Source organism: Barbus barbus (genome assembly GCF_936440315.1).
Source record: "Barbus barbus genome assembly, chromosome: 26".
Taxonomy (NCBI): domain Eukaryota; kingdom Metazoa; phylum Chordata; class Actinopteri; order Cypriniformes; family Cyprinidae; genus Barbus; species Barbus barbus.
The window spans coordinates 18,381,077-18,401,382 of record NC_136754.1 but is presented as its reverse complement, the minus strand read 5'-3'; the positions used below and the strand labels follow the sequence as shown (position 1 = coordinate 18,401,382).

Sequence of the window (20,306 nt, the reverse complement as noted above, 5' to 3'; positions counted from 1 at the left end):
ACAGCATCTCACATTTTCAGGGGGAAAATGTAAAATGTTGTTCTTTACGTTGCTGTAAATTAGCAGTTTTCTAGACAAAATAATGACGGGATTTGAACACTTGGGGGAGCACGTGTTTATTTTCACCCCAATACAGATTAACTTTATCTAGAGCGGTTTATTCCTGTTCAAAGTCCTAGACTAAAATCTAAATCTGAGCTGTTTCAACCGAAAGAAACTTGCACTGATTGATCTTAAATATATCAATGCTTTTGTTTTGTCCCAAGATGCACACCAGTAGCCTAATGTTTTTTTCGAAGCATGTTTATAAAAGTTGCTTAAACGTCCTAATGGAACTCCTGGTTTAAACCCGCCTGTGAAACCGGATAATATTGGATATATTAACAGTACATAAATCCACGTGCGCTGTTATTCAGAAAGGCGTATTATCTCAGCGTATTTATCCAGGTGAAGGTCTCACTGATATGCAGGCAGTAAGCATTTAGCCTTCATGTGAAAGTATGTGACCTGCATGTTCTTAATGCACGTGAACTACATGTTATGGGATAACGAATCGTTTACCAAAGCTGTGACACAAGTTCAGTGACGGAGACAAATGAGCACAAGCAATTTGTGAGATTTATATTTTTTTGAGAAAAAAAGAAAAATAAGCACCTTTCTCTATATTTATGTTTATATGAAATGTGGAAAAAGCGGATCATTAATATGTCATAATAATCCCCTGATTATATAGTCAATTATTAGAGTTTTTACAAGAAAACTGTAACCATTGTAGTTGAACAATTCTCCATGTTCTTTATTTTGGCCCCCCTGGGTCAGACGAGAAACAAAAATGGTACAACCACATGAAAATACAAGATAAACATGAAAGCTACACAACTGGTCCCTAAAATGAGTGTAGACTAGTAATTTTCATGTATGAGGGGGTTCAAAAATTCAACGAAAATGCAAAAGGAAAGTAAAAAATAAAAACAAAAACAATGAGGATGTTCTCAGTAAGAAACTAAACTCCGCATATTCCAAGGTGGTTTCCATCAGAAAAAGAGGAAATCAACTGTGTATGCATTTCAAGAACAAAATGCTTACACAAAAAAAAAAAAAAAAAAAAAAAAAAAAGTTTTGCTTCACTCCGAGTGAGTAGAAGCGCTTGGTTTTGTTCCTAGTTGATTGCATATTTGTGGATGACACTGTTCAAGAAAAACTTTGATCAAACAGTAAAGTTGCGGAAAACAACAGTAACAATTAGCATTTAAGAACAATTTTAGCTGGTCTATGCTTCACTGAGGACCAAAAAAATGGGGGAGTGGGGGGTGGGATTCGCAAACTCTCTCATACAAGTTCAACATCCTTATTTTTAAAAACAAATAAACCGACACTTTAAAAAAGGAAGATAAAAATCTCCCTTTCCAACACACAAACAATAAATAAAAAAGAGGGCGGGTGCAAGGGAATGGGCAAAGTAATATAGCAGCATGGCACATTGGTATGTCTAGACGTTTCTTGCGTATCTGAGCTTCACCTTTTCATTAGATAACAGTCTACAAGTACAAAATGAAGGCTAATAGAGAACTTAAGGCCTTTTCAGGGAATAATCACTTTTATTCAAACAGTGAATGGGAGTCATTGACAGAGCCCGTGTTCACTAAATGTTCAATGACTAACTGAATGAACGGTGAAAATGGAGTTGGAAATGAAATGGTAAATTGGAAATGAAAATTTTTCTAAATTTGCTATAGAACCTTGAAATGGACCTCTGGCAGTTCCTTATATTGCAGGTCAAAAGGGGATGAAACATGAGGAAATGAAAAGGGGGAGGGAATATGATTATGCAACTAATTCCTGTTTTCCTCAGAGGCAGAAGAAAAAAAAAGAAAGTTGCGCTGCACTGCTCCGTCCCCCTGAAAAAGGCTAAACTTTCCAGTGCGAGGACAAAACGGAAATGCAAAACACCAATGAACTGACATAAAACGAGTCTTTCTGCTTTAAAATATGCTTTGGTTTCTCATTCGGAGAGAGATCCTGAGGTTTCTGCTGAAAACACTGCTGAGATTTGGAGAAAATAAGTGTTACGCAGTGGAGTGAAATTGGTAAATGAGGTCCTTGATAAATAAATTCAGACTAGAGAAACCCCACACAACATGGCTGCAATTTCTGCCCTGGATAACTTGAATAATAAATCATTTGCCACTTGAGTCCCAGCAACACTTACATAGTCTCAGTCTGTCATCAGTATCACTTTGGGAGAGAGAAATAAGTCTCAAATATGGCATAATTACAAATCGAATGATTCGGCCCCATGTGTGCTCAAAGGCAAAGAGCAGAATGTGTTTCCTGATACTTAGAAATTGAATGGCTTAGGTGGGGTACAGCTTTAGATGAATGAAAGCAACTTGAGTCCTTTGGTTCCCAAGGTTTTTCGTAAACATTGTTATATTGACAGATTCCTGGGACTCAGATGTCAACAAGTTTTTTTTCCTGGCCACAACAAGCTTTTTACCCAATCAAAACTGTTTGCAGGGGCATTTGAGGTGCTTTAAGTGCTACAAACATGAGAGTCCTTCTCACAAGAGCTTAGAGCCCACAAAGTAAGTGGGCAAAGAGGTCAAGATGTCAACGCACTGCCTAGTTGAAGATTCCGATAGGGTGTCATCAATAGTTGGCAGTGGAGAGCAGAGGCTGGAAAACATGGTAGAGATCAGGCACAGTCACCAACGATCACAAGCGGGGCGAGGAGCTGGCGTAGTTCAGAAGCGCACACCGGCCCTCGTTCCTGGCTGCCTGCGGTCTTCCTGCGGAGGGCCAGCTTGGACCTGGAGGAAGGAGACAGCAGTATGGAGCCGGAGCTGGAGGAGAGGATAAGCGGGGAGGAAAGTTCCTTCTCTAGCTGTTGCTGCTCCTCGCTCTCTTCCCTCTCAGCCAGCTGCCGTTTCATGGCTACGGCCTGCCCTGCAAAGAATGTCAGGTCCTGAGCGCTACCACCCCTGGAGAAAGAACACAGAATGTAATGATGGCATGACTAAAGGTCTGCTATTCTCAGTCAAAACTATTGCTGCTGGAATTTATAAATGTATCACTAAGCCCCCAATATACTTCAAGGAAAAAAAACCTGGCATGGGGTCATTTCCAACAACATCAAAGTAAAACAAGCAAACTTTCTGAAGAGTTTGTTCTAGCTGGTAAACAATTTTAAACTGCAGTTCCATTACTCCATAGCAATTACTTAAAGGGACAGTTCAACCAAAAAATTAAAGATCTGTCATTAATTACTCGCCCTGATGTGGTTCCAAACCCTTCAGACCATCGTTCATCTTTGGAACACAAATTAAGATATTTTTGATGAAATCCAAGAGCTTTCTGACCCTGCATAGACAGGGATGTAACTGAAATTTTCCCAGGCCCAGAAACGTTGTAAGGACATCTTTAAAATAGCCCATATGACATCAGCGTTGTGGTACTCTCGTGAATGGTGGCAGACAGTGATGCAGAGGAGGAGTATTGTTGAATAAAGTTATTTTTGTTTTCTTTGCACAAAAAAGTATTCAACCGTAGCTTCGTAAAATTACAGTTGAACCACTGTCGTCACATGGACTATTTTAATGATGTCCTTACTACCTTTCTGGGCCTTGAATATGGTAGTTGCGTTGCGGTCTATGCAGGGTCAGAAAACTCTCGGATTTCATCAAAAATAACTTGATTTGTGTTCCAAAGATGAATGATGGTCTTACAGGTTTGGAAGGACATGAGGGTGAGTAATTAAATGACAGAATTTTCATTTTTGGGTGAAATAACCCTTTAATCGGTAGGTGTGCTCAGGTATTTCAAACTTCTTTTAACCCTCCAAGCAAAGAATGTTTAAAAAAAAAAAAAAAAGTCCTGATATACTCGCAGCAGGTTATTTAGTATTCAATATACTCACCTTTGATGTAATATGGATGCAGAAACAGCATTGGGTGCACACTAAGGTAAAGAACAACAGAAATGGGTAACAACACGATTTACAGCCCAAGGAGCAAATAATGAATTGGTATTAAATAGGAACTCTAGAGATGGAAGGGAATATACATACCCCCTTGACCCAAGGGTGCTGCAGAACCTGGGCAGCACTGAGACGGTCTTTGGCATCCCGCACTAACAGCTTGGTGATTAGGTCTTTGGCTGCAGGAGAAATGTGTGCCCAGTCCTTCTCTGGAAACTCGTACTTGCCTTCCTGAATACTCTCAAACAGCATGCTCTGTGGGCGCATTGTGAGAAAAGGTATTACACATCTATTTGCAGAAGCAATATCACTATTCAGACTCAACCCTAAGGTTTTTTCCCCCTTTTTAAATTGGTAAATCTATGACAATGTATAAATAAACTTGTGTGACAACGCAGCCCAATAGGGCGAGTGACGATTTAGTCAGGCAGTCCTTATTGCCAAACACCGAGTACGAAACCAGGTGGCTAGACCTGCTATGATTCCATGGAAAGTTTTGAACCTTAACTGCTTTTGATACTGAACGCTTTCCCAGAAAACCATGTACCTTGCCCAAGTATGAGGTGTACCTGGCAGGCTTGGCAGGGCTCTCCCCAGTCCCAACCACAGTCTGTTCCACAGCGACCCACAAAGGGCGGGTATCCACTCAGCATGATGTAGAGGATGACGCCAAGGCTCCAAAGGTCACAGCGCTTGTCATAGATGCTAGCTTCCTCATTAAAGGCCTCCACCACCTCAGGGGCCATGTATTCAGCTGAGCCACACTATTGGAATAAAAAAAACTTTTTAGTACGTACTATAAAAGTCATCATACACAAGGAAAAGTCCACAAATTTCCCACATGAGTTTTAAAGGGCACATGTACTCAGTGGGTAGAACAGAGATGAACAATCCTGGTTTCACTTCATGTTTACTATTACTGTCCCATCAGTATGTCACTTGGTTGGACAACAAGTTCAAAGTACGATAAATTACAAGGTGAGCTATCTAGAGCTACAACATTTATTAGAGCTACCAGCACTCCCTCGGCTTGGCCTCTCCTGTTTGTTTTCACCTGCAGGGCATTATCAAGTTCATTGTTCTGAGTTAAGCTGGGGTGGCCTGATCCGATTCAGACCTGGATGCGTCAGCAGACAACTGTTCCAGCAGGGCCCATAGGCTGCTGCTGCGGTCTGCACTGCGTCATGTGGAAACTAGGCCAAAAGGTTGCTGCTCGGGGGTGGGGGGGTTGGGGGAGGATTTAAGCCGCTCTATACCAGCTAGGGATAAACAAGTCCCAACCCTGCTCGAGTGTTACATAACGCACATATACGAATGGACATTCTGAATGGTACACTAATACTTAATGCAACGAACCGAGACACTCAGGGGGAGCAAACAGAGGAGGTTAGCAGTTTAGCGGGACATGAGCGTGCAGCTGTCTGGTAAAAGATTGTTACACAACTACTGTATGAGTCCCTGATGCAGACGGAGGAAGCTGAAGACGTTATGCTGATGTTTCTGTGCAGGCCGAGGGGGAGGAGACTACATGTCCTCAGAGGACACTCCAAAACAAAAAGACTGCCATCTCTCTGACCCAGGCAAATCTACGCCTAAGCCTCAGTATCCTCGCAAGCACACGCACGTTCCTTCAAACCATCTGAGCTCCATAAATGTGTCAGGGGCATCACTTTCAAGGAAATGTGATAGTCGACAAAAAGTGTGCCATGATAAAATGGGACTTGTGTGGTTTTACCGAAAGAGGTCCTTGTAATCTCAAGTAAGAGCTCTTGGCTAACCAATCCAAGTTAATAAAAGATCACCTAATTGTGGGAGCACAATTGGAACAAAGTACTTGTCCCACATCAGGAATAGAAGTATACGGTGATTCAACAAGTCACAGACAGTCCAGCAATGATCCCCAATTGTCAGTTTATTGCCTGGATGGTTTTGCTTTCAGCATGACTGGGCTCTTACATAACGCTCCTCTGTGCACAAGGAATCTTAGGATTTGCTGTTGCTTAGGAGCAGCCCCACCCATTTCCTCCCATCATTAAAAACGGTGTTTCCAGAAAACATGCACATTACAGAGTAAGGATTTGCATATAGTTTGCTGGGTACAAGAGTGTAACTGTGCACAGAGCAAAAGAGGGCAAGCCTGAATGCACACAGAGATGATAAATAAGTAATCTTGTTTATGTCAGTGACCTCAGCCACTGAAAGTTAGCACTGGCATTACATCAGTCTCAATAACTACGTTCTCGGATGTTTATGAAGGGAATGTTATCATGGCAAGACAGGACTTAAGCTCTGGCAAAACCAGGGAGTTTCCCTGGTCACTATTCCAGCAAGCAAAACCACAGTTGTGGGTGAAAAATGCAACGGTGTTTAAAGTGATAGCTCACCAAATGAAAACGGTATCATCCGTTTTTCTATGTTCAAAACCCGCAAGATTTATCAAGCACTTTTGAGCTTCTAGTTACCATATTTGATGTGTTGATCAATTTTTAAATAGGAGTACATGCTAAATTAAATAGGTTCATCACAAAGTGAGTGCAAGTCTTCCAAAGGCTTGGATTAAATTTCTCAGTTAATTTAGATTACTTTAAAGATGTCTTCATAAACTTTATTATCAGTTTTATTAGTAATAACTTAGTGGAGAAACAATCTGTTTTCATATAAAAAAAATAATAATAATACCTTTGCATGTTTTGAAGATGACATGACTGTATTTGTTTTTGGGTGAACTGAACCCATTATGCTTTGAAAGGAGTTGAAAATGAAAAGGTAAAATGCCATGGATTTATTCGTGAACATCCTGGTGCAGTTATGCTCAAATCAAAATGGTAAATGGAGAGGGTTCACCATCCAATTTCTGACCCTCCTCCTACCGGGTGCAGAGGAAACTCTTCATGAAAAAGTAAAAACTCTGAAAGAACAGACCATACAAAACCACAAGCCTTTAGTAACCCAGTCTGAACACTTCAAAAGCATCTCAAACCCCCAGGGTGTGGTGAGAAGATTGAGGTATGGGTGAAAGGATTTCAATGAGGAATTTTGTTTATGCTCTCTGTACATGAAGACATTCACATTAAAAGACCTTTGGCTATTACCTTCAGTCTAAGAGAGCTAATAAAACCTTTGTTAGTCTACTGCGTTCCTTGATCTGTAATCTTGACAACTCTGTGACCCAAGGTAATGCGTCACATCAAAACAGATGTTCAACCTTCACAAAACTCGGTTACTGGAGGGGATCACTTGGAGGTTTATTGGCTGTGGCTTTAAATCAATAACCTTTATCTCTGCTCTTCTTATTTTGATATCTAGAAAAATGGCATTTAAAACACTGGCTAGATTTAGTGGCTTGATTTATGCAACACCAAATTAAAATGTAGGTGACTGTCTAAATGGAAACAATTGCGAAAAAATCTTAAGCTATTCATGTTTAAATTTTTTATTAATGAAAAATACTATAATTTCATAAATATTTTGTTTAAATAAACAAACAATTTCATTGCAGCATGTGTTATTTACCATTTATTCTAATTTAATAATGTGATGATATAAATGTCATTGGCCACCCTGCTGTCTAAGATATCAGCAATCAAAAAGTCCATATCAGTCAACCATTAATATACGTGTTAAACTCACCGGAGTCAAGAGCTCAGGGGTGGAGATGGGAGAGCTGTCACTATTCAGTTTGATCCCACTACCCAAATCAAAATCGCAGATCTTCACAGGAGAGATCTACAGAAAACAAAAAGAAAATAAAGAGTCCATAAATTCCACAGTGAAATGAGTTAAGAGTGGCCACTGAGTATTCCTAATCAAATAACCCGGTCAATTCACGTTTTCGTTCAAGAGCACAAAAAGCACATAAAATGTTACTGTACCCAACAGATTTGTCAAAAATCTGGTCAGAAATGCAGTGCATGTGTGTTCTCCTCAGATGTCTCATGTCTCCTCATGTACAGAGAGAGACTCACCCTGTCACTATGTTCACAGAGGATGTTCTCTGGCTTTAGGTCTCGATGCGCCATCCCTATAACAAGACATAACATGAACAATCATCTATATCGATAATATAAAGAATGCATAATAACATCATTTGTTGTATCAACTCTAAAAGGGCCCAACCTTTGTTGTGTAGGAAGTCCAGAGCACTGGCGATGTCCTGCACCACTATGCTGGCTTCCTGCTCATTGAAGTGTTGTCTTCTGTGTATGTGAGTCAAGATAGAACCTGGGAATATAAATGAATGCATGAAGATTTAGGACTATAGATTCTTTACAAAATGAACACACAAAACCAGTTTTAAGATTTTTTTTTTTTATGTTCCTGACTTATGCTGACAAAGGCTGCATTTATTTTATGAAAAATACACTAAAAAAAGCAATATTGAGAATTACTACAACTACTATTTAAAATAAAGGTATAGTTCACCCAAAAATGAAAATTGTCATGATTTACTCACCTTCATGTCGTTCCAAACCTGTATAAGTTTCTCTTATATTGAACACAAATGAACAATTAAAGTTGAAAAAAGCTGAAGAATGTTTAACCAAACACAGTTGTTGGTCCCCATTGACTTCCGTAGTAGGGATTGAAATACAGAAGTCAATGGGGATCTCAACTGTTTAATTAGCAAAATTCTCCATATTATATGTTGTGATATATATATATATATATATTAGGGTGAGAAAATGTCAATTTTCATTTTTGGGTGAACTATACCTAGAACTTAATACGTAAATACAATATCAGTAGTAATCACACACACACACACACACTAGCTTACCGCCTCTCAGTTTCTCAAAGACTAAATAAAATTTGTCCTCTTCCTCAAAGTATTCAACCAGTTCCAAAATGTTTCTGTGGTGAGAAGAGACAATAGCATTAGCCATTAATTATACACACGGTAAGGAAGCTTAAAATAATCTTTTTCAATTAGTCTTCATGAGCTTCTCATGCCTTGTTCCAAAACTTGTGGTCTATGTAGGCAGCAGGCTAAGGCGTTATCCTGACAGTCAAGACTCAACCACAATTGATTTCGATACAGTTTTCATTTAGCTAAACTATATGCATGATACTTCAATCATAAAGATGCATAAATAATCACTAATTACATCAGTAATCAGCATTACATCATTAGAGACGAAGTGACATACATACTGCCAAGTATGGTGACCCATACTCGGAATTCGTGCTCTGCATTTAACCCATCCATCGTGCACACACACAGCAGTGAACACACACACACCGTGAACACACACCCGGAGCAGTGGGCAGCCATTTATGCTGCGGCGCCCGGGGAGCAGTTGGGGGTTCGGTGCCTTGCTCAAGGGCACCTCAGTCGTGGTATTGAGGGTGGAGAGAGCGCTGTACATTCACTCCCCCCACCTACAATCCCTGCCGGCCTGAGACTCGAACCCGCAACCTTTGGATTACGAGTCCGACTCTCTAACCATTAGGCCACGACTTCCCATTAGTAATTACATCAGCAATTTTTAAATCAGTACTTTAAGTTTAGTTTGGAGTATTAATTTCTTTCACCTTGACCACCATGTTGGATTTATTTTCCCCCCCAGAGTGTGTCACAATGAACTTTGGCATTTCTGTGACCATTACATGCAATTTTCCCTTCTAGAGGTTTCAAACTGATCAGTAGTGTCACACAGAGCTTCCCGTACCTGTGGCCCTGGCACTGGTAGAGCATTTCCACCTCCCTGAAAACACGGCTCCGACTGTGGCCCGGCCTCTTCACAATTATCTGTATAACATTGAGACATCATATTAGTGACCTAATACACACCCTAGGAAGGACACATTGTGTTCAGACCTTGAATTACAGAACTCGGGAGTCCGTTTTGACTGGCTCTTCTGCCACCTGGACACAGACCTTAAAGTACACATTTGTTTTTATGTGGCAAAACCCTCAGACATGTCCACATCATCTCAGCATCGAGCTCGAGTCGACAGATCTGCGTGTCCTTTTGTGGATCACCCTCACTCGGCGGGTGTGGGAGATTAGCAAGCACACAGATGACACGCCACTGCCTGCCTTCAAAAGAACATCTCAGACCACTGATTCAGCAGGTCACCACATGGTCATCAGGCTTTACAAGCTGGACTAGACAGATGATCAGGTTTCACAACATACAGGGCATCCAGTTTTATTTTATCAAAAATGCAGTACAAACAATAGTAATTTGCAAAATATAATAATTTTAAATAAACTTTTTCCATTTTAATATTTTAAAATGTGATTTATTTCTGTGATTGCAAAGCTGAAACAGCCATTACCGCAGTTTCATGATCCTTCAGAAATCTTTTTAATATGCTGTTTTCTGGCAAGAAATATTTCTTATCAATGTTGAAAACAGTTGTGCTCCTTAATATTTTGGATGAAACTAAATTGTTTAATGAATAGAAAGAACAGCATTTGTTTAACAAGTCTTTTGTGACAATATGAATGTCTATAAAATCACTTTTAATCAATTTAATGCAACCTTGCTTAATAAAAGCATTAATTTTTCAAAACAAACAAAAAGTCTTACTGTCCCCAAACGTCTGAACAGTACCGTACGTTTCTAAACGGCTCAGGCAAACAAAATGTGTTGCCTCTTTTAATTCAATCCATGCCATCTGTCCCTTTGACTGTACCTAATAAAATCCATTTACATAGGCGTAAGACTATTATTCCATGTAATTCATTCATTTTAATGTGTAGATGAGCATTGCTACAGTATCCCAAAATGTTAAGCATTAGCCAAACATTTCACCCTAATTATACAGTTCACAGCAAATGGGATGCAAATTACAAAACAATTCATCATTCTCCAGCTTCCATAAGAGCACCAGCTCATAAGACTCTTGGAATCTGACAATATTCCATGACATCAGCAATGTGGAGAACCTGCTGTTTTCAATTTTATATTCCCTTCGGCAAGTTACAGAACATTAGCTATGAAATGCCACATGAACATCCCGCACACGCTTCATTTAGCACCCACAGCTTCCATATATATATATATATATATCCATTCTATCTACTAGAGGTCAAACCAATGTAGCGAGAGACACCACACTCCTTTTTCAAAGATTACATGTCCTGCTACATAACTGAAAAGAGGAAGTTTCTCTGCTGAGCAGGCACTGTGGTCATTTATATTTTTGTAGCTGGAAGACCATTGTTCCAGAGAGAATACACATAACACCACATAACAAATAAAATGGACACAGCTCAAACGACAATGAATGAAAGCTAGAGTCCTGTGTTTCCTGAAGAGTGCTGAAACACTGATACAGAGCCATCTGTGCCAGCATAAATCCCCTTTTATTCTTATGTAACACTTTACGTTGAAGGCAGGACACATAACTAAGAGCCAAAGTTTGCTTCCCTCAATTCATATTCCTAGTGTCAAACACTTGGAGTGTTCACTAATAAACATCATTGAAGCTCTGAAATGAAGTCATTTAAGAGAACATACTAACATCCTCCTGCAACTCAAAGTTAGATTTAGAGTTTTGCAGAAGAATCCACTCTTTAAGTTTGTTCCCCTTCTACTGTTCAGATTATTATTTCCATTAATCAGTCACATTTTGGTTGTAGCAGAAATAGCTAATATTATTTCCATTAAAGGGATAGTTCACCCAAAAATTTAAACTCTCATCATTTACTCACTCATGTGGTTACAAACCTGTATGAGGTCCTTAATATAATATCACTCTTTTTTTTTTTTATGAAGAATGCTGGCAATCAAACGGTTGATGGTCCCCACTGACTTGCAAAGTACTTCTTTCCCTACTATGGAAGTCAACTGGGACCAATAACTGTTTGGTTCTTCAAAATATCTTCTTTTGTGTTCAACATAAGAAAGAAACTTGTACAGATTTGGAACAAAATGATGGTGCGTTAACAACAATTTTCATTTAAGGGTCAACTCAAGAAATAAATAAATAAATACAAATGTTAAAATACATAATGTTGCCTTACATTTCAGTATATTTTCTAATATACTCAATTTTCCCTATACATCAGAATATTAAAATATTATAAAATGTTTTTTTCCCACTCCGCTTCAAATGTTTCAGCACTTTTGTAATTTTTTGTAATAAAATCAAAAACATTTAAATACATTAATTCGCTACCTCCTTTAAGCCTTTTATTTTCTCATTGGTTGATGCACATTATACATGCATCACTCATTTTACAAAATGCTGCAAAAATGTAGAACTTGCTTGAAAACAGTGTCACAAGATCAGCTCAAATCACATTGCTACCCGCTTATAATGAACACAATTACAGCAAGCTCCAATTATAGTCTGGGACTCTGTGACAGCAAATTCAGAGCAATCATAAGGAGAGTATGGTCTAAGAGGGGAGTTTGCTATTGCAACTGGAGTTTAACCTGAACATAGATAAGACACTGATTATTTGATAGTTGTATGAGCACTGACAACAATTTGTTTGGTGCTTTAAATAAAAGAGGGTGCGGATACTTGCCTTTACTGCATATTCTTTATTGGTGATCAGATTGATGCAGGTCTGAACAACAGCATAAGCCCCTTCTCCAAGAATCTCATTTTGTAGTTTGTAAACGTCTGCAAAGGAAAAAAATCTGAATATCGCTACAGACAGCGAACCTCTTCTCCAGGCTTGAGCATTTGCAAAAGATAAACAAAAATGGCTTGCCTTCAAAACGTCCGGAGAAACTGTCAGTGGCTCTGCATCGTTTTTTCTTTTTATTTCTCTTCTTGGCATCAGGGATATCGATGGGCTGGCTGGATGGCATGTCTTAAAAAAAAAAAACACACAGTTAAGATGAACAATGTGTGCCAAGTCCAGCACTCTAATCTGCTATGCACTTTGCCTAATATAGCATGAGAGACAGGAATATCTCCTCAATAAGCATCTCACCAGAGTTTATGTCAACCTCAAAGACTGACAATGACAATCGATATTAATGAAAATGTAGGCAAAATAGCTGTACCAGGCCTTGGCAAGCGGTCTAACTTGAAGGATGAGTCAACATGGGGTTCCAAATCTATGAATTCATCAGTCTTGAAAGGGTTTTGCCCCTGGGAACAGTAGAAAAAGTGTCACAAATTAAAGTCTGCCATTTCACATAAAACACTTTCTGGTAAATCACAAGTCGTTACCAACCTTGAAGGAGCGATGGAATCCTGTGACCTCCGTGATTTTGTTTTGCACCATGTTTTCAAATGGTCAGATAATGGTATGCTGCTTGGTGCCTTAATCACAGTGCAGTGGTTCCTTATAATCAAATACTGATCACCTCAAGGTGGTCGTGCAACAGATGACTCCTGCTTACACAGACAGAGAGAAACAGCGTCAATATGGCCCTGAACAGATGCCCTTGAGAGACTAAGAAAAGAGGAAAGCTCATGTACGGACTTCACATTTTTTACACTGCAAAAGGCAAAAAAAAGTCAGGAAATTTGACAAAAAAACTAATGAATTAACTTGATATTAAAATTGAGAAATACATCAATTGATAAGTCTTATGCAAGGAGTTAATCTATTTAATCTTAGTTTACAAACTGTCAGTAGCTATTTGTAATCAGGATGACCGAGTAACCAACTCTGGGCTGCATGCGGTTGCAGTCAGAAAGACTGGAGTTTTATTTTCTCAAAAAGAGTTCCATCATTTTAGAAGTTCAATCACTTTATAGTGATGTTAGTGGAAAGGGAGTAATCTCTTACCCCGTTACTAGCCGTGAGACGCCAGCGTTCACGCCGTTGCTCAACCCACCGTGTATATAGGTTACTACTCTGTGTTTATCAATTGTAAACTGAAGTTGAGAGCTCTACGCATATATAAGGTCGTATCTTGCACTCCGCCCACTCTGCATTCCACATCCAATCAAAATGATTGCTTTGAGAGTTAGAATTAAAAACTCAGAACACTATTGGACATTTCAGTTACAGGGGCGGAGCATCCCGATTCCCGTTCCTTACGTCATCTATTTAGATACACTGGACTTGTTTATTGCCCCATCTACTGGGCAGTGGAAAAATTAGTATAGTTTTAAAATGAACACAAGTCAGGAAACATCTATTTAAAATATAAAATATTTAATACATTATATATAAATATATATATATATATATAGAGAGAGAGAATTTGAGAGAGAGAGAGAGAGAGAGAGAGAGAGAGTTATATAGAGTTATTGTCATATACATATATGGTGAAATATGTATATTTCAAACTGTGTTCAAGTCATAAGTTAAACATCTTAAGTATCTAAACTTAGTCGCTCAGTGTGTTTTTTTTGTAGAATTTTTTATTGTTAGATTATTTAAATGTACCTTAATTGAACTTAATTTCATGTTTAGACCCACTGGTCTGTTGTGAGCAGGCAGGATGTGTGGCTCACTGCAGCCATCTACTGGTCTTTATATTTCTTATGAAATTCCACACGAAATGCATGCATTACTTACTTTAGTTAGTGTAGTACCCATATTGTGTACATTAAGAATCCATTAAGAATTTGCATCTTGTTCACGCAGTAAAGTTCTCATCATCACTCATATACAAGTGGGATTCAGTTTCAACGATAGTGATAACCGTAGCAATAAACAGCAGAAAATATAATTTATCAAAACAGATGTAAATGCAGACTAACGATTAATAGAAAAGATTGTTAATCTTCTTATGAAAACATTTATTTGTACGACTGCAATTTTTTTTTTTTTAAACATAATTTTATGATAAAAAACAGTCCTAACATGTAAACTTCAGTTAAATAAATAAATAAATTTGATCACAAGCATAAGGTTAAACAACATCCAAGCTTAAAATATGTACATGACTCGGAAAGGAACTGTAATAGAATTGTACTTGTCTCATGTGCCAGAAGATTGTCGTGTGGATAACAAAAGACCTAAGACTATAATCTATTACAAAAATAAAATAATCAGCAACTGTGTGCTGCGTGGAATTTTGATTAATGCAGTCATCTTCTGTGTTGTCATCAGTCAACAAGACGAACTGAAAACGGGAACTTATGTTCTCGCGATGTTTTATGACGAACGTAGACAGGGTAGCTAGAGAACCGCTTTCATTTGATGGCTGTGTTTAAAAAGAAGCTTTGAAAACTTTGAGAAATCCATTCAAAGTAAGTGTCAAGTGCACTATAAATAATTGCTCACGAACACAAGTATTCTAAGCAGATAATGCATGTTTTGTTGTTGTCTGCTAGCTCGTGCGTCTGCTGCTGGCTGTCCGCGCAGGTCCCTGATTGTTTACGTCGGTGAGATGTTCTGTTAGTTTTATCAGTCAATGGATTGCTTCTTGTTTAAACACTATTGAACGTGCAAATTATTCTACTAATTGCTTTTACGTCTACTTGTTACGTGCCATTCACTGAAAGTGTGCATGAGCAATACTGAACTATATCATATTTTGTCAGATTATCGTAGGGTGCAGGTCTGCCTGGAACAGGAACCATCCCTCTACATCAACTACAATCAATCACCATGGAGGGTAACGTATGCCATTATCAGTACTCTGCTTTAAATTGCTGTTTCAATGTTCATGCATATTAAAGCCCAGTATAAGCATGTATGCAATGTTGCTCCAGGCTGTCAAATGTCCTGCTCGTTTTTTGGGTGCAAGAGGACCTACAATAGCCCAGAAGCACTGAATAGTCATCTTCAGGACCATCAAAAGAACACTGCCCAGTCTCTTCCAGGTATAACATCAGCATGCCTTTTTTTTTTTTTTTTTTTTTACTCTGGTGCACTTGGTGAATGAAATGCTGTTTGCAAACATTTAATCAATTAATTTATAATCAGAAACAGTGTCACGTGAGAAATTTGGTATCTAATGCACTGTCCTTTATTCTTTAGGGAAAACCTTCCTATGCTCTCATATAGGATGTGATGGTTCATTCAACAACATGCAGCAGCTAATGGAACATATGAGGCACCACCACAAGCCAAATTATTTTTTCCTGTGAGTTCTTGTAGATTTGCTTTTAGGTTTCTTTCTTAATAAGGTTATTTCATTTTACTCTTTCTTGCCAGTCCATAATTTCTCATAGAGGCACTCTGATTTGGAAACATATTCGTTGAAGGTCTCGATGAAAAGTAAATGTTTTTTTTGTTGTGTAAATAAAATTATGAGGTAAACAAACAAACAAAAAAACATTTGCTTTTCATTTCAGTCAAAAGACTCATCCAATGGCATGAGTTTTTGTAAATACTACCATGCTTTGGGCATGTTTTTGTTGCTGAATTATTATTTTTCTTTAATTTGAAGGTAAATTAAGTATTTTTTTTTTTTTACTTTTCTAGCACTTATGTTCTGCTCTAATGTTTGTTTCAGCTTTATGCTTCTTCATTATCATCATTTTTATGTCCTTCAGGTGCGAGAGCTGCAGGGCCAAACTGCGTTCTTACCACACTCTTCTCAAACACCTGCAGACCTGTGCTAAAGTTGCTAAGAACAAGGCTGCAAAAATAGAGACTGGAACGGCACCTGACGCAGATCCCACCAATGTTCCGCCCAATTCCGCTGACATGGAATCATCTGTACACCTCTTAGCCCCAAATGCACCTGAGGAGATGGAGTCTATGCCATCTATGCCCTCTTTGCCCACAAATCCAACACTGGCAAGCATGCCAGTAGCCCAGCGGCCCCCAGAAAACAACGCATTCACTAACCCCATACCTGCAGGTCCTGTAACTGTGCCACTTGCCACTCTAAATCCTGCCTCAATCCAAAATCTTCCTTGCCAACCAGAATCTCCTTACAGCTCCTTTCCACCTACTCTGTCTCCTGTTAACCCAGTCTTCCAGGCAGATCTGGGCCTACAGCAGCAGCAGAGATCTCCTAGGTCTGGTCCTCCCAGTCTGCCCGCTTCACCGCCCCTGCCGTCACCACCAGGATCAAACGCAGTCTGGAGGAAGAACCAAGGTGAATGGATCTCATAAAGGTTTCCTCTGTGAGTGAGGAAAGCGGAAAGCCAACTTAAAACAAGTGTCAATGCTCACAATGGGTCTCATTCACTGACTGTGTGTACACATGAATTTGTGCATGAAATCTGATCATGATTCATACAATAAAGTATTAAAACATTCTAAATTAATGGAAAAATATCAGTATAAAAAATGCAGAAAATGTTAGTATGACACTGATTAAATAGATACACTACTGGCCAAAAGTTTGGAATAATTAAAAAGAAAAATAAGAACTTTGGATTTTTTAATGTTCTCCAAGGCTGCTTTTATTTGATCAAAAATACAATAAAACGTTTTTATTTTATTTTTTTACATTCATAATAATACATGTTGCAAATCAGCATATTAGAATGATTTCTGAAGGATCACATGACTCTAAAGACTGGAGTAATGGCTGCTTAAATTCAGCTTTACCATCACAGGAATAAGTGACATTTTAAAATGTATTTAAATAGAAAATATGTATTTTAATTTGTAATGATATTTCAAAATATTACTGTTTTTACTCTATTTTCGTGTTGGTGAGCATTAGAGATATTTAATAAACAATTATTATTCCAAACTTAATTTTACCTAATGACTTCGGGCATGCTTTCGGTCATTTAGAATAATCCAAATTCATTCAACAAGGTTAAGAACAAATTCATGTGCGTATGCACTTGTTATGAACTAGGCAGATATTTTTCATGAGAAGTTCTCCTGTCTACATGAATACAAATCCACACAATTATTATTGAATGAGACCCAGTGTTCCTTAAATCATCCTACATTTTAGACCCTGTTCACCTGTGTATTTTCCAGTTTGCTCAACTGATCTCGCCTGCTTATCAACAGGTGTGAGTCCTAATGAAAGGGAATTTGTAAGTCACTTGGGGGGGAAATGCCTAAGCCTTGGCCATGGCCGCTTTGAGTGAACTGTGTTTTGTCGTGTTGCACTGTCCTGCCAGACCCGCCCGGGCCCCTTTTGCACAGATGGAACTCTCCGAGCAGTCGGAGTTTAAATAGAGATGAAGTCCAGGTGAGGCACAGAGAATCCACACACACATTGCTTGAGGGATCAATCAGATCTTCCCTCAAATGATGCTTTAGATGCTAATCCTCCTCCCCTTCCCCTGCTCTAACCGGGCTCAATGTTTCCCTGGTTGTGCCATCTAGCTGTATGACTCAGTCCACTCCCATCCGATCCTAAACGCATATGTCCGGGTGCTTCACTAACATGCAGTAAAACATCAGAGAGTGTGCTTTCAGGGCCGGTGTTCCTTTACTTCACTTTTTCCCCTTCCCATTAGCATTTTGTAAAAATCAGGTGGTCATTTCTGGCAAGAGATCATCATAATTGACCATGTGTGGAGAAGTTGACAGCGCTTGCTAATTCCAACACCTTTGTGCCCATGTTCATCTGTCTAAACTGGGTTTAATGATGGTTTTAATTGTGTTGCTCTTGTATATATGAGCTGATGTCATTGATAACTGGGTTCTTTTTCCAGCTCAGTCTGATACTTTTACTGGTGAAGGTTTTTCTGTCTGTCTACAAACATTTTCAGTGCACGCCACGTATAACCATGAGTATAATAGTCTTTGAGTTAATTTTGATTTTAATGATTCCCCATTAATTAAATCTGTCAGGTCAGTCCTTCAACTGCCGCATCCTGTGGGAACACACAAGAGGTCGGTACAGTTGCCTACAGTGCGGCCACTGCACCCCAGACCGGGGGGAGATGACCGCTCACATTGAGGGCCAACACAAGAACCCGGGGGGCAAAGTGAACACTGATCATGGTATGACTTCTGTACTTCACTGTTTAATTGAATAAAGTGCACTTTTTATTTTATTTGACTGGGTTACAGGGATAGCCCAAAAATGAAAACCTGCTGTGATTGATCCAAACCTGTATGAATTTCAGTCAATGGCTACTGTCAACTGTTTGGTTGAATTTTCATTTTTGGGTGAACTATCCATTTAAGGCTGGAATACACTACATGCCTTTTGCATAGATTTTTGCCCCAATTTCCAGTCTATATGAGTCCGTGTTAGTTGCCAGAAGTTAGAGCCAGTCTGCATGTTTTTGTTTGTCAAAGTTCACAAAATACACACAGTGTATGATGAATTTTTTTAAATTATTTTTTTTAGTTTCAGCCAGTGGATATCAAACATATTTTCAACCAATTTTAGAACACACATGGTTTTCATTTGTCATGAGTCTAGGGTTAGGGGCAAAGTTCTGCATGGATTTTTTGTTTTTGGAAGGATTTGAATATTGAATATTCTCAGTTGTTTAGTGTCAAATGTCGACTTTTTCACTGTAACCATTTACAAAGTTGGCCTAGTGCTTTAAAATATGTTCCAATATTAAAAATCGTGTAGTGCATTTCAGTCTTGTAGGAATGGGGATTGTGCACATGAGAAAATTCTAGTAAAGGCTGGAATACATTGTAATTGGTCTGATATTTTTAGCCAACTTTAGAACACATTGTTTTCTTATTGTGTCTCCTAATAACAAGGCGCATGTTCTTGTGTGAGTTTGTTGTATTTGGAGCGGTTTTTTTTGTCTGGTAGTGTGTTTGTGATCCTTAGTCGTTTAGTGTATGGTGCTCAGTTTTTCTCTGTAACCATTTACAAAGTCAGCAAGTGTAGTGCACTGTATTCCAGCCTTTAGCCTTTTGAAAGTAAGTACACAATATAGGGATGTTATCTCACCAGACTGAACCTTCTGTGTATTTTACAGATACAGAGATTGCCACCGCATCTTTATTGGCTAAGACTTCACTAAACTCTGAGAACTCAACTTATACACAGCTCTAACATGAAATGAGATGCTAAACCTGCTGATTGACAGAATTTTTGTAGCAGCATTTTATACAGGGGGAAATACTCAATTTTCATTTCGCCGACAGTGTGGACATCAAGCATCTGTGATCTGGATCTGTCAATATCACTATTCAAACACATGAAGTGCTGCTTGCATTATCTTCAGTGAGCATTTAGGAGTCATCTAGACTAAGAAAATGTCTTGTTAGCTTTCATTAAATAATTTGGAATGGCATATAAATAAACTCAGTAATGTTGTAATATTATGTCACCTGCATTTTTATTTTTCCTTTTTACAGTAGGCAGTATCTGCAATAGAGAACAGTAATCATGTAAAAAAAAAATTTATGCCAAGTCTATTTCAGTTTATTCAAGAATAAACTATTTAGTTTTTAAAATCAGTTATTTCTGTACTGTTCGCTACCTGCAAATAAAACCTGAAGTGAAGTCAGTTTCTCCTCTTATTGTGAAATCCGTGGAAAAATTTGTGTTTTTAAGTATTTAATAATAGTCTATGTAATGTTTATAAATTGTGGTTGCATTTCATTATATAT

The 20,306-nt window shown here is 38.6% G+C and overlaps 2 protein-coding genes across 6 annotated transcripts; one reads left to right on the top strand and one right to left on the bottom strand.

The window, feature by feature from the left end:
* Window positions 1–771: 771 nt before the first annotated feature.
* LOC306846425 (MAP kinase-interacting serine/threonine-protein kinase 2-like) lies at window positions 772–14,994 on the bottom strand. 2 transcript variants are annotated; one of them, XM_079379807.1, is made up of 14 exons: window positions 14,821–14,994; window positions 13,122–13,282; window positions 12,949–13,036; window positions 12,651–12,752; window positions 12,462–12,559; window positions 9,646–9,725; window positions 8,754–8,827; window positions 8,093–8,197; window positions 7,942–7,997; window positions 7,607–7,702; window positions 4,546–4,740; window positions 4,067–4,231; window positions 3,917–3,957; window positions 772–2,981 (listed from the first exon to the last, which is right to left on the bottom strand). In XM_079379807.1, exons 2-14 carry the CDS (start codon window positions 13,170–13,172, stop codon window positions 2,696–2,698), a joined length of 1,437 nt encoding a protein of 478 aa, XP_079235933.1. In that variant the 5' UTR covers window positions 13,173–13,282; window positions 14,821–14,994; the 3' UTR covers window positions 772–2,695. The 2 variants fall into 2 exon arrangements, with proteins under 2 accessions (XP_079235933.1, XP_079235932.1); XM_079379806.1 differs by lacking the exon at window positions 14,821–14,994 and adding an exon at window positions 13,683–13,818.
* On the top strand, window positions 14,987–20,195 carry LOC306846426 (zinc finger protein 414-like). 4 transcript variants are annotated; one of them, XR_013782067.1, is made up of 9 exons: window positions 14,987–15,097; window positions 15,182–15,232; window positions 15,392–15,465; window positions 15,563–15,673; window positions 15,831–15,936; window positions 16,349–16,899; window positions 17,778–17,961; window positions 18,570–18,722; window positions 19,670–20,195. XR_013782067.1 is itself a non-coding variant. In XM_079379808.1 (8 exons), the coding sequence occupies exons 3-8, from the start codon at window positions 15,459–15,461 to the stop codon at window positions 19,744–19,746; spliced, it is 1,005 nt and encodes a 334-aa protein (XP_079235934.1). In that variant the 5' UTR covers window positions 14,989–15,097; window positions 15,182–15,232; window positions 15,392–15,458; the 3' UTR covers window positions 19,747–20,195. The 4 variants fall into 4 exon arrangements, 2 of the variants coding, with proteins under 2 accessions (XP_079235935.1, XP_079235934.1); XR_013782068.1 differs by having other exon boundaries at window positions 14,989–15,097; window positions 17,891–17,961; XM_079379808.1 differs by lacking the exon at window positions 17,778–17,961 and having other exon boundaries at window positions 14,989–15,097.
* Window positions 20,196–20,306: the final 111 nt, after the last annotated feature.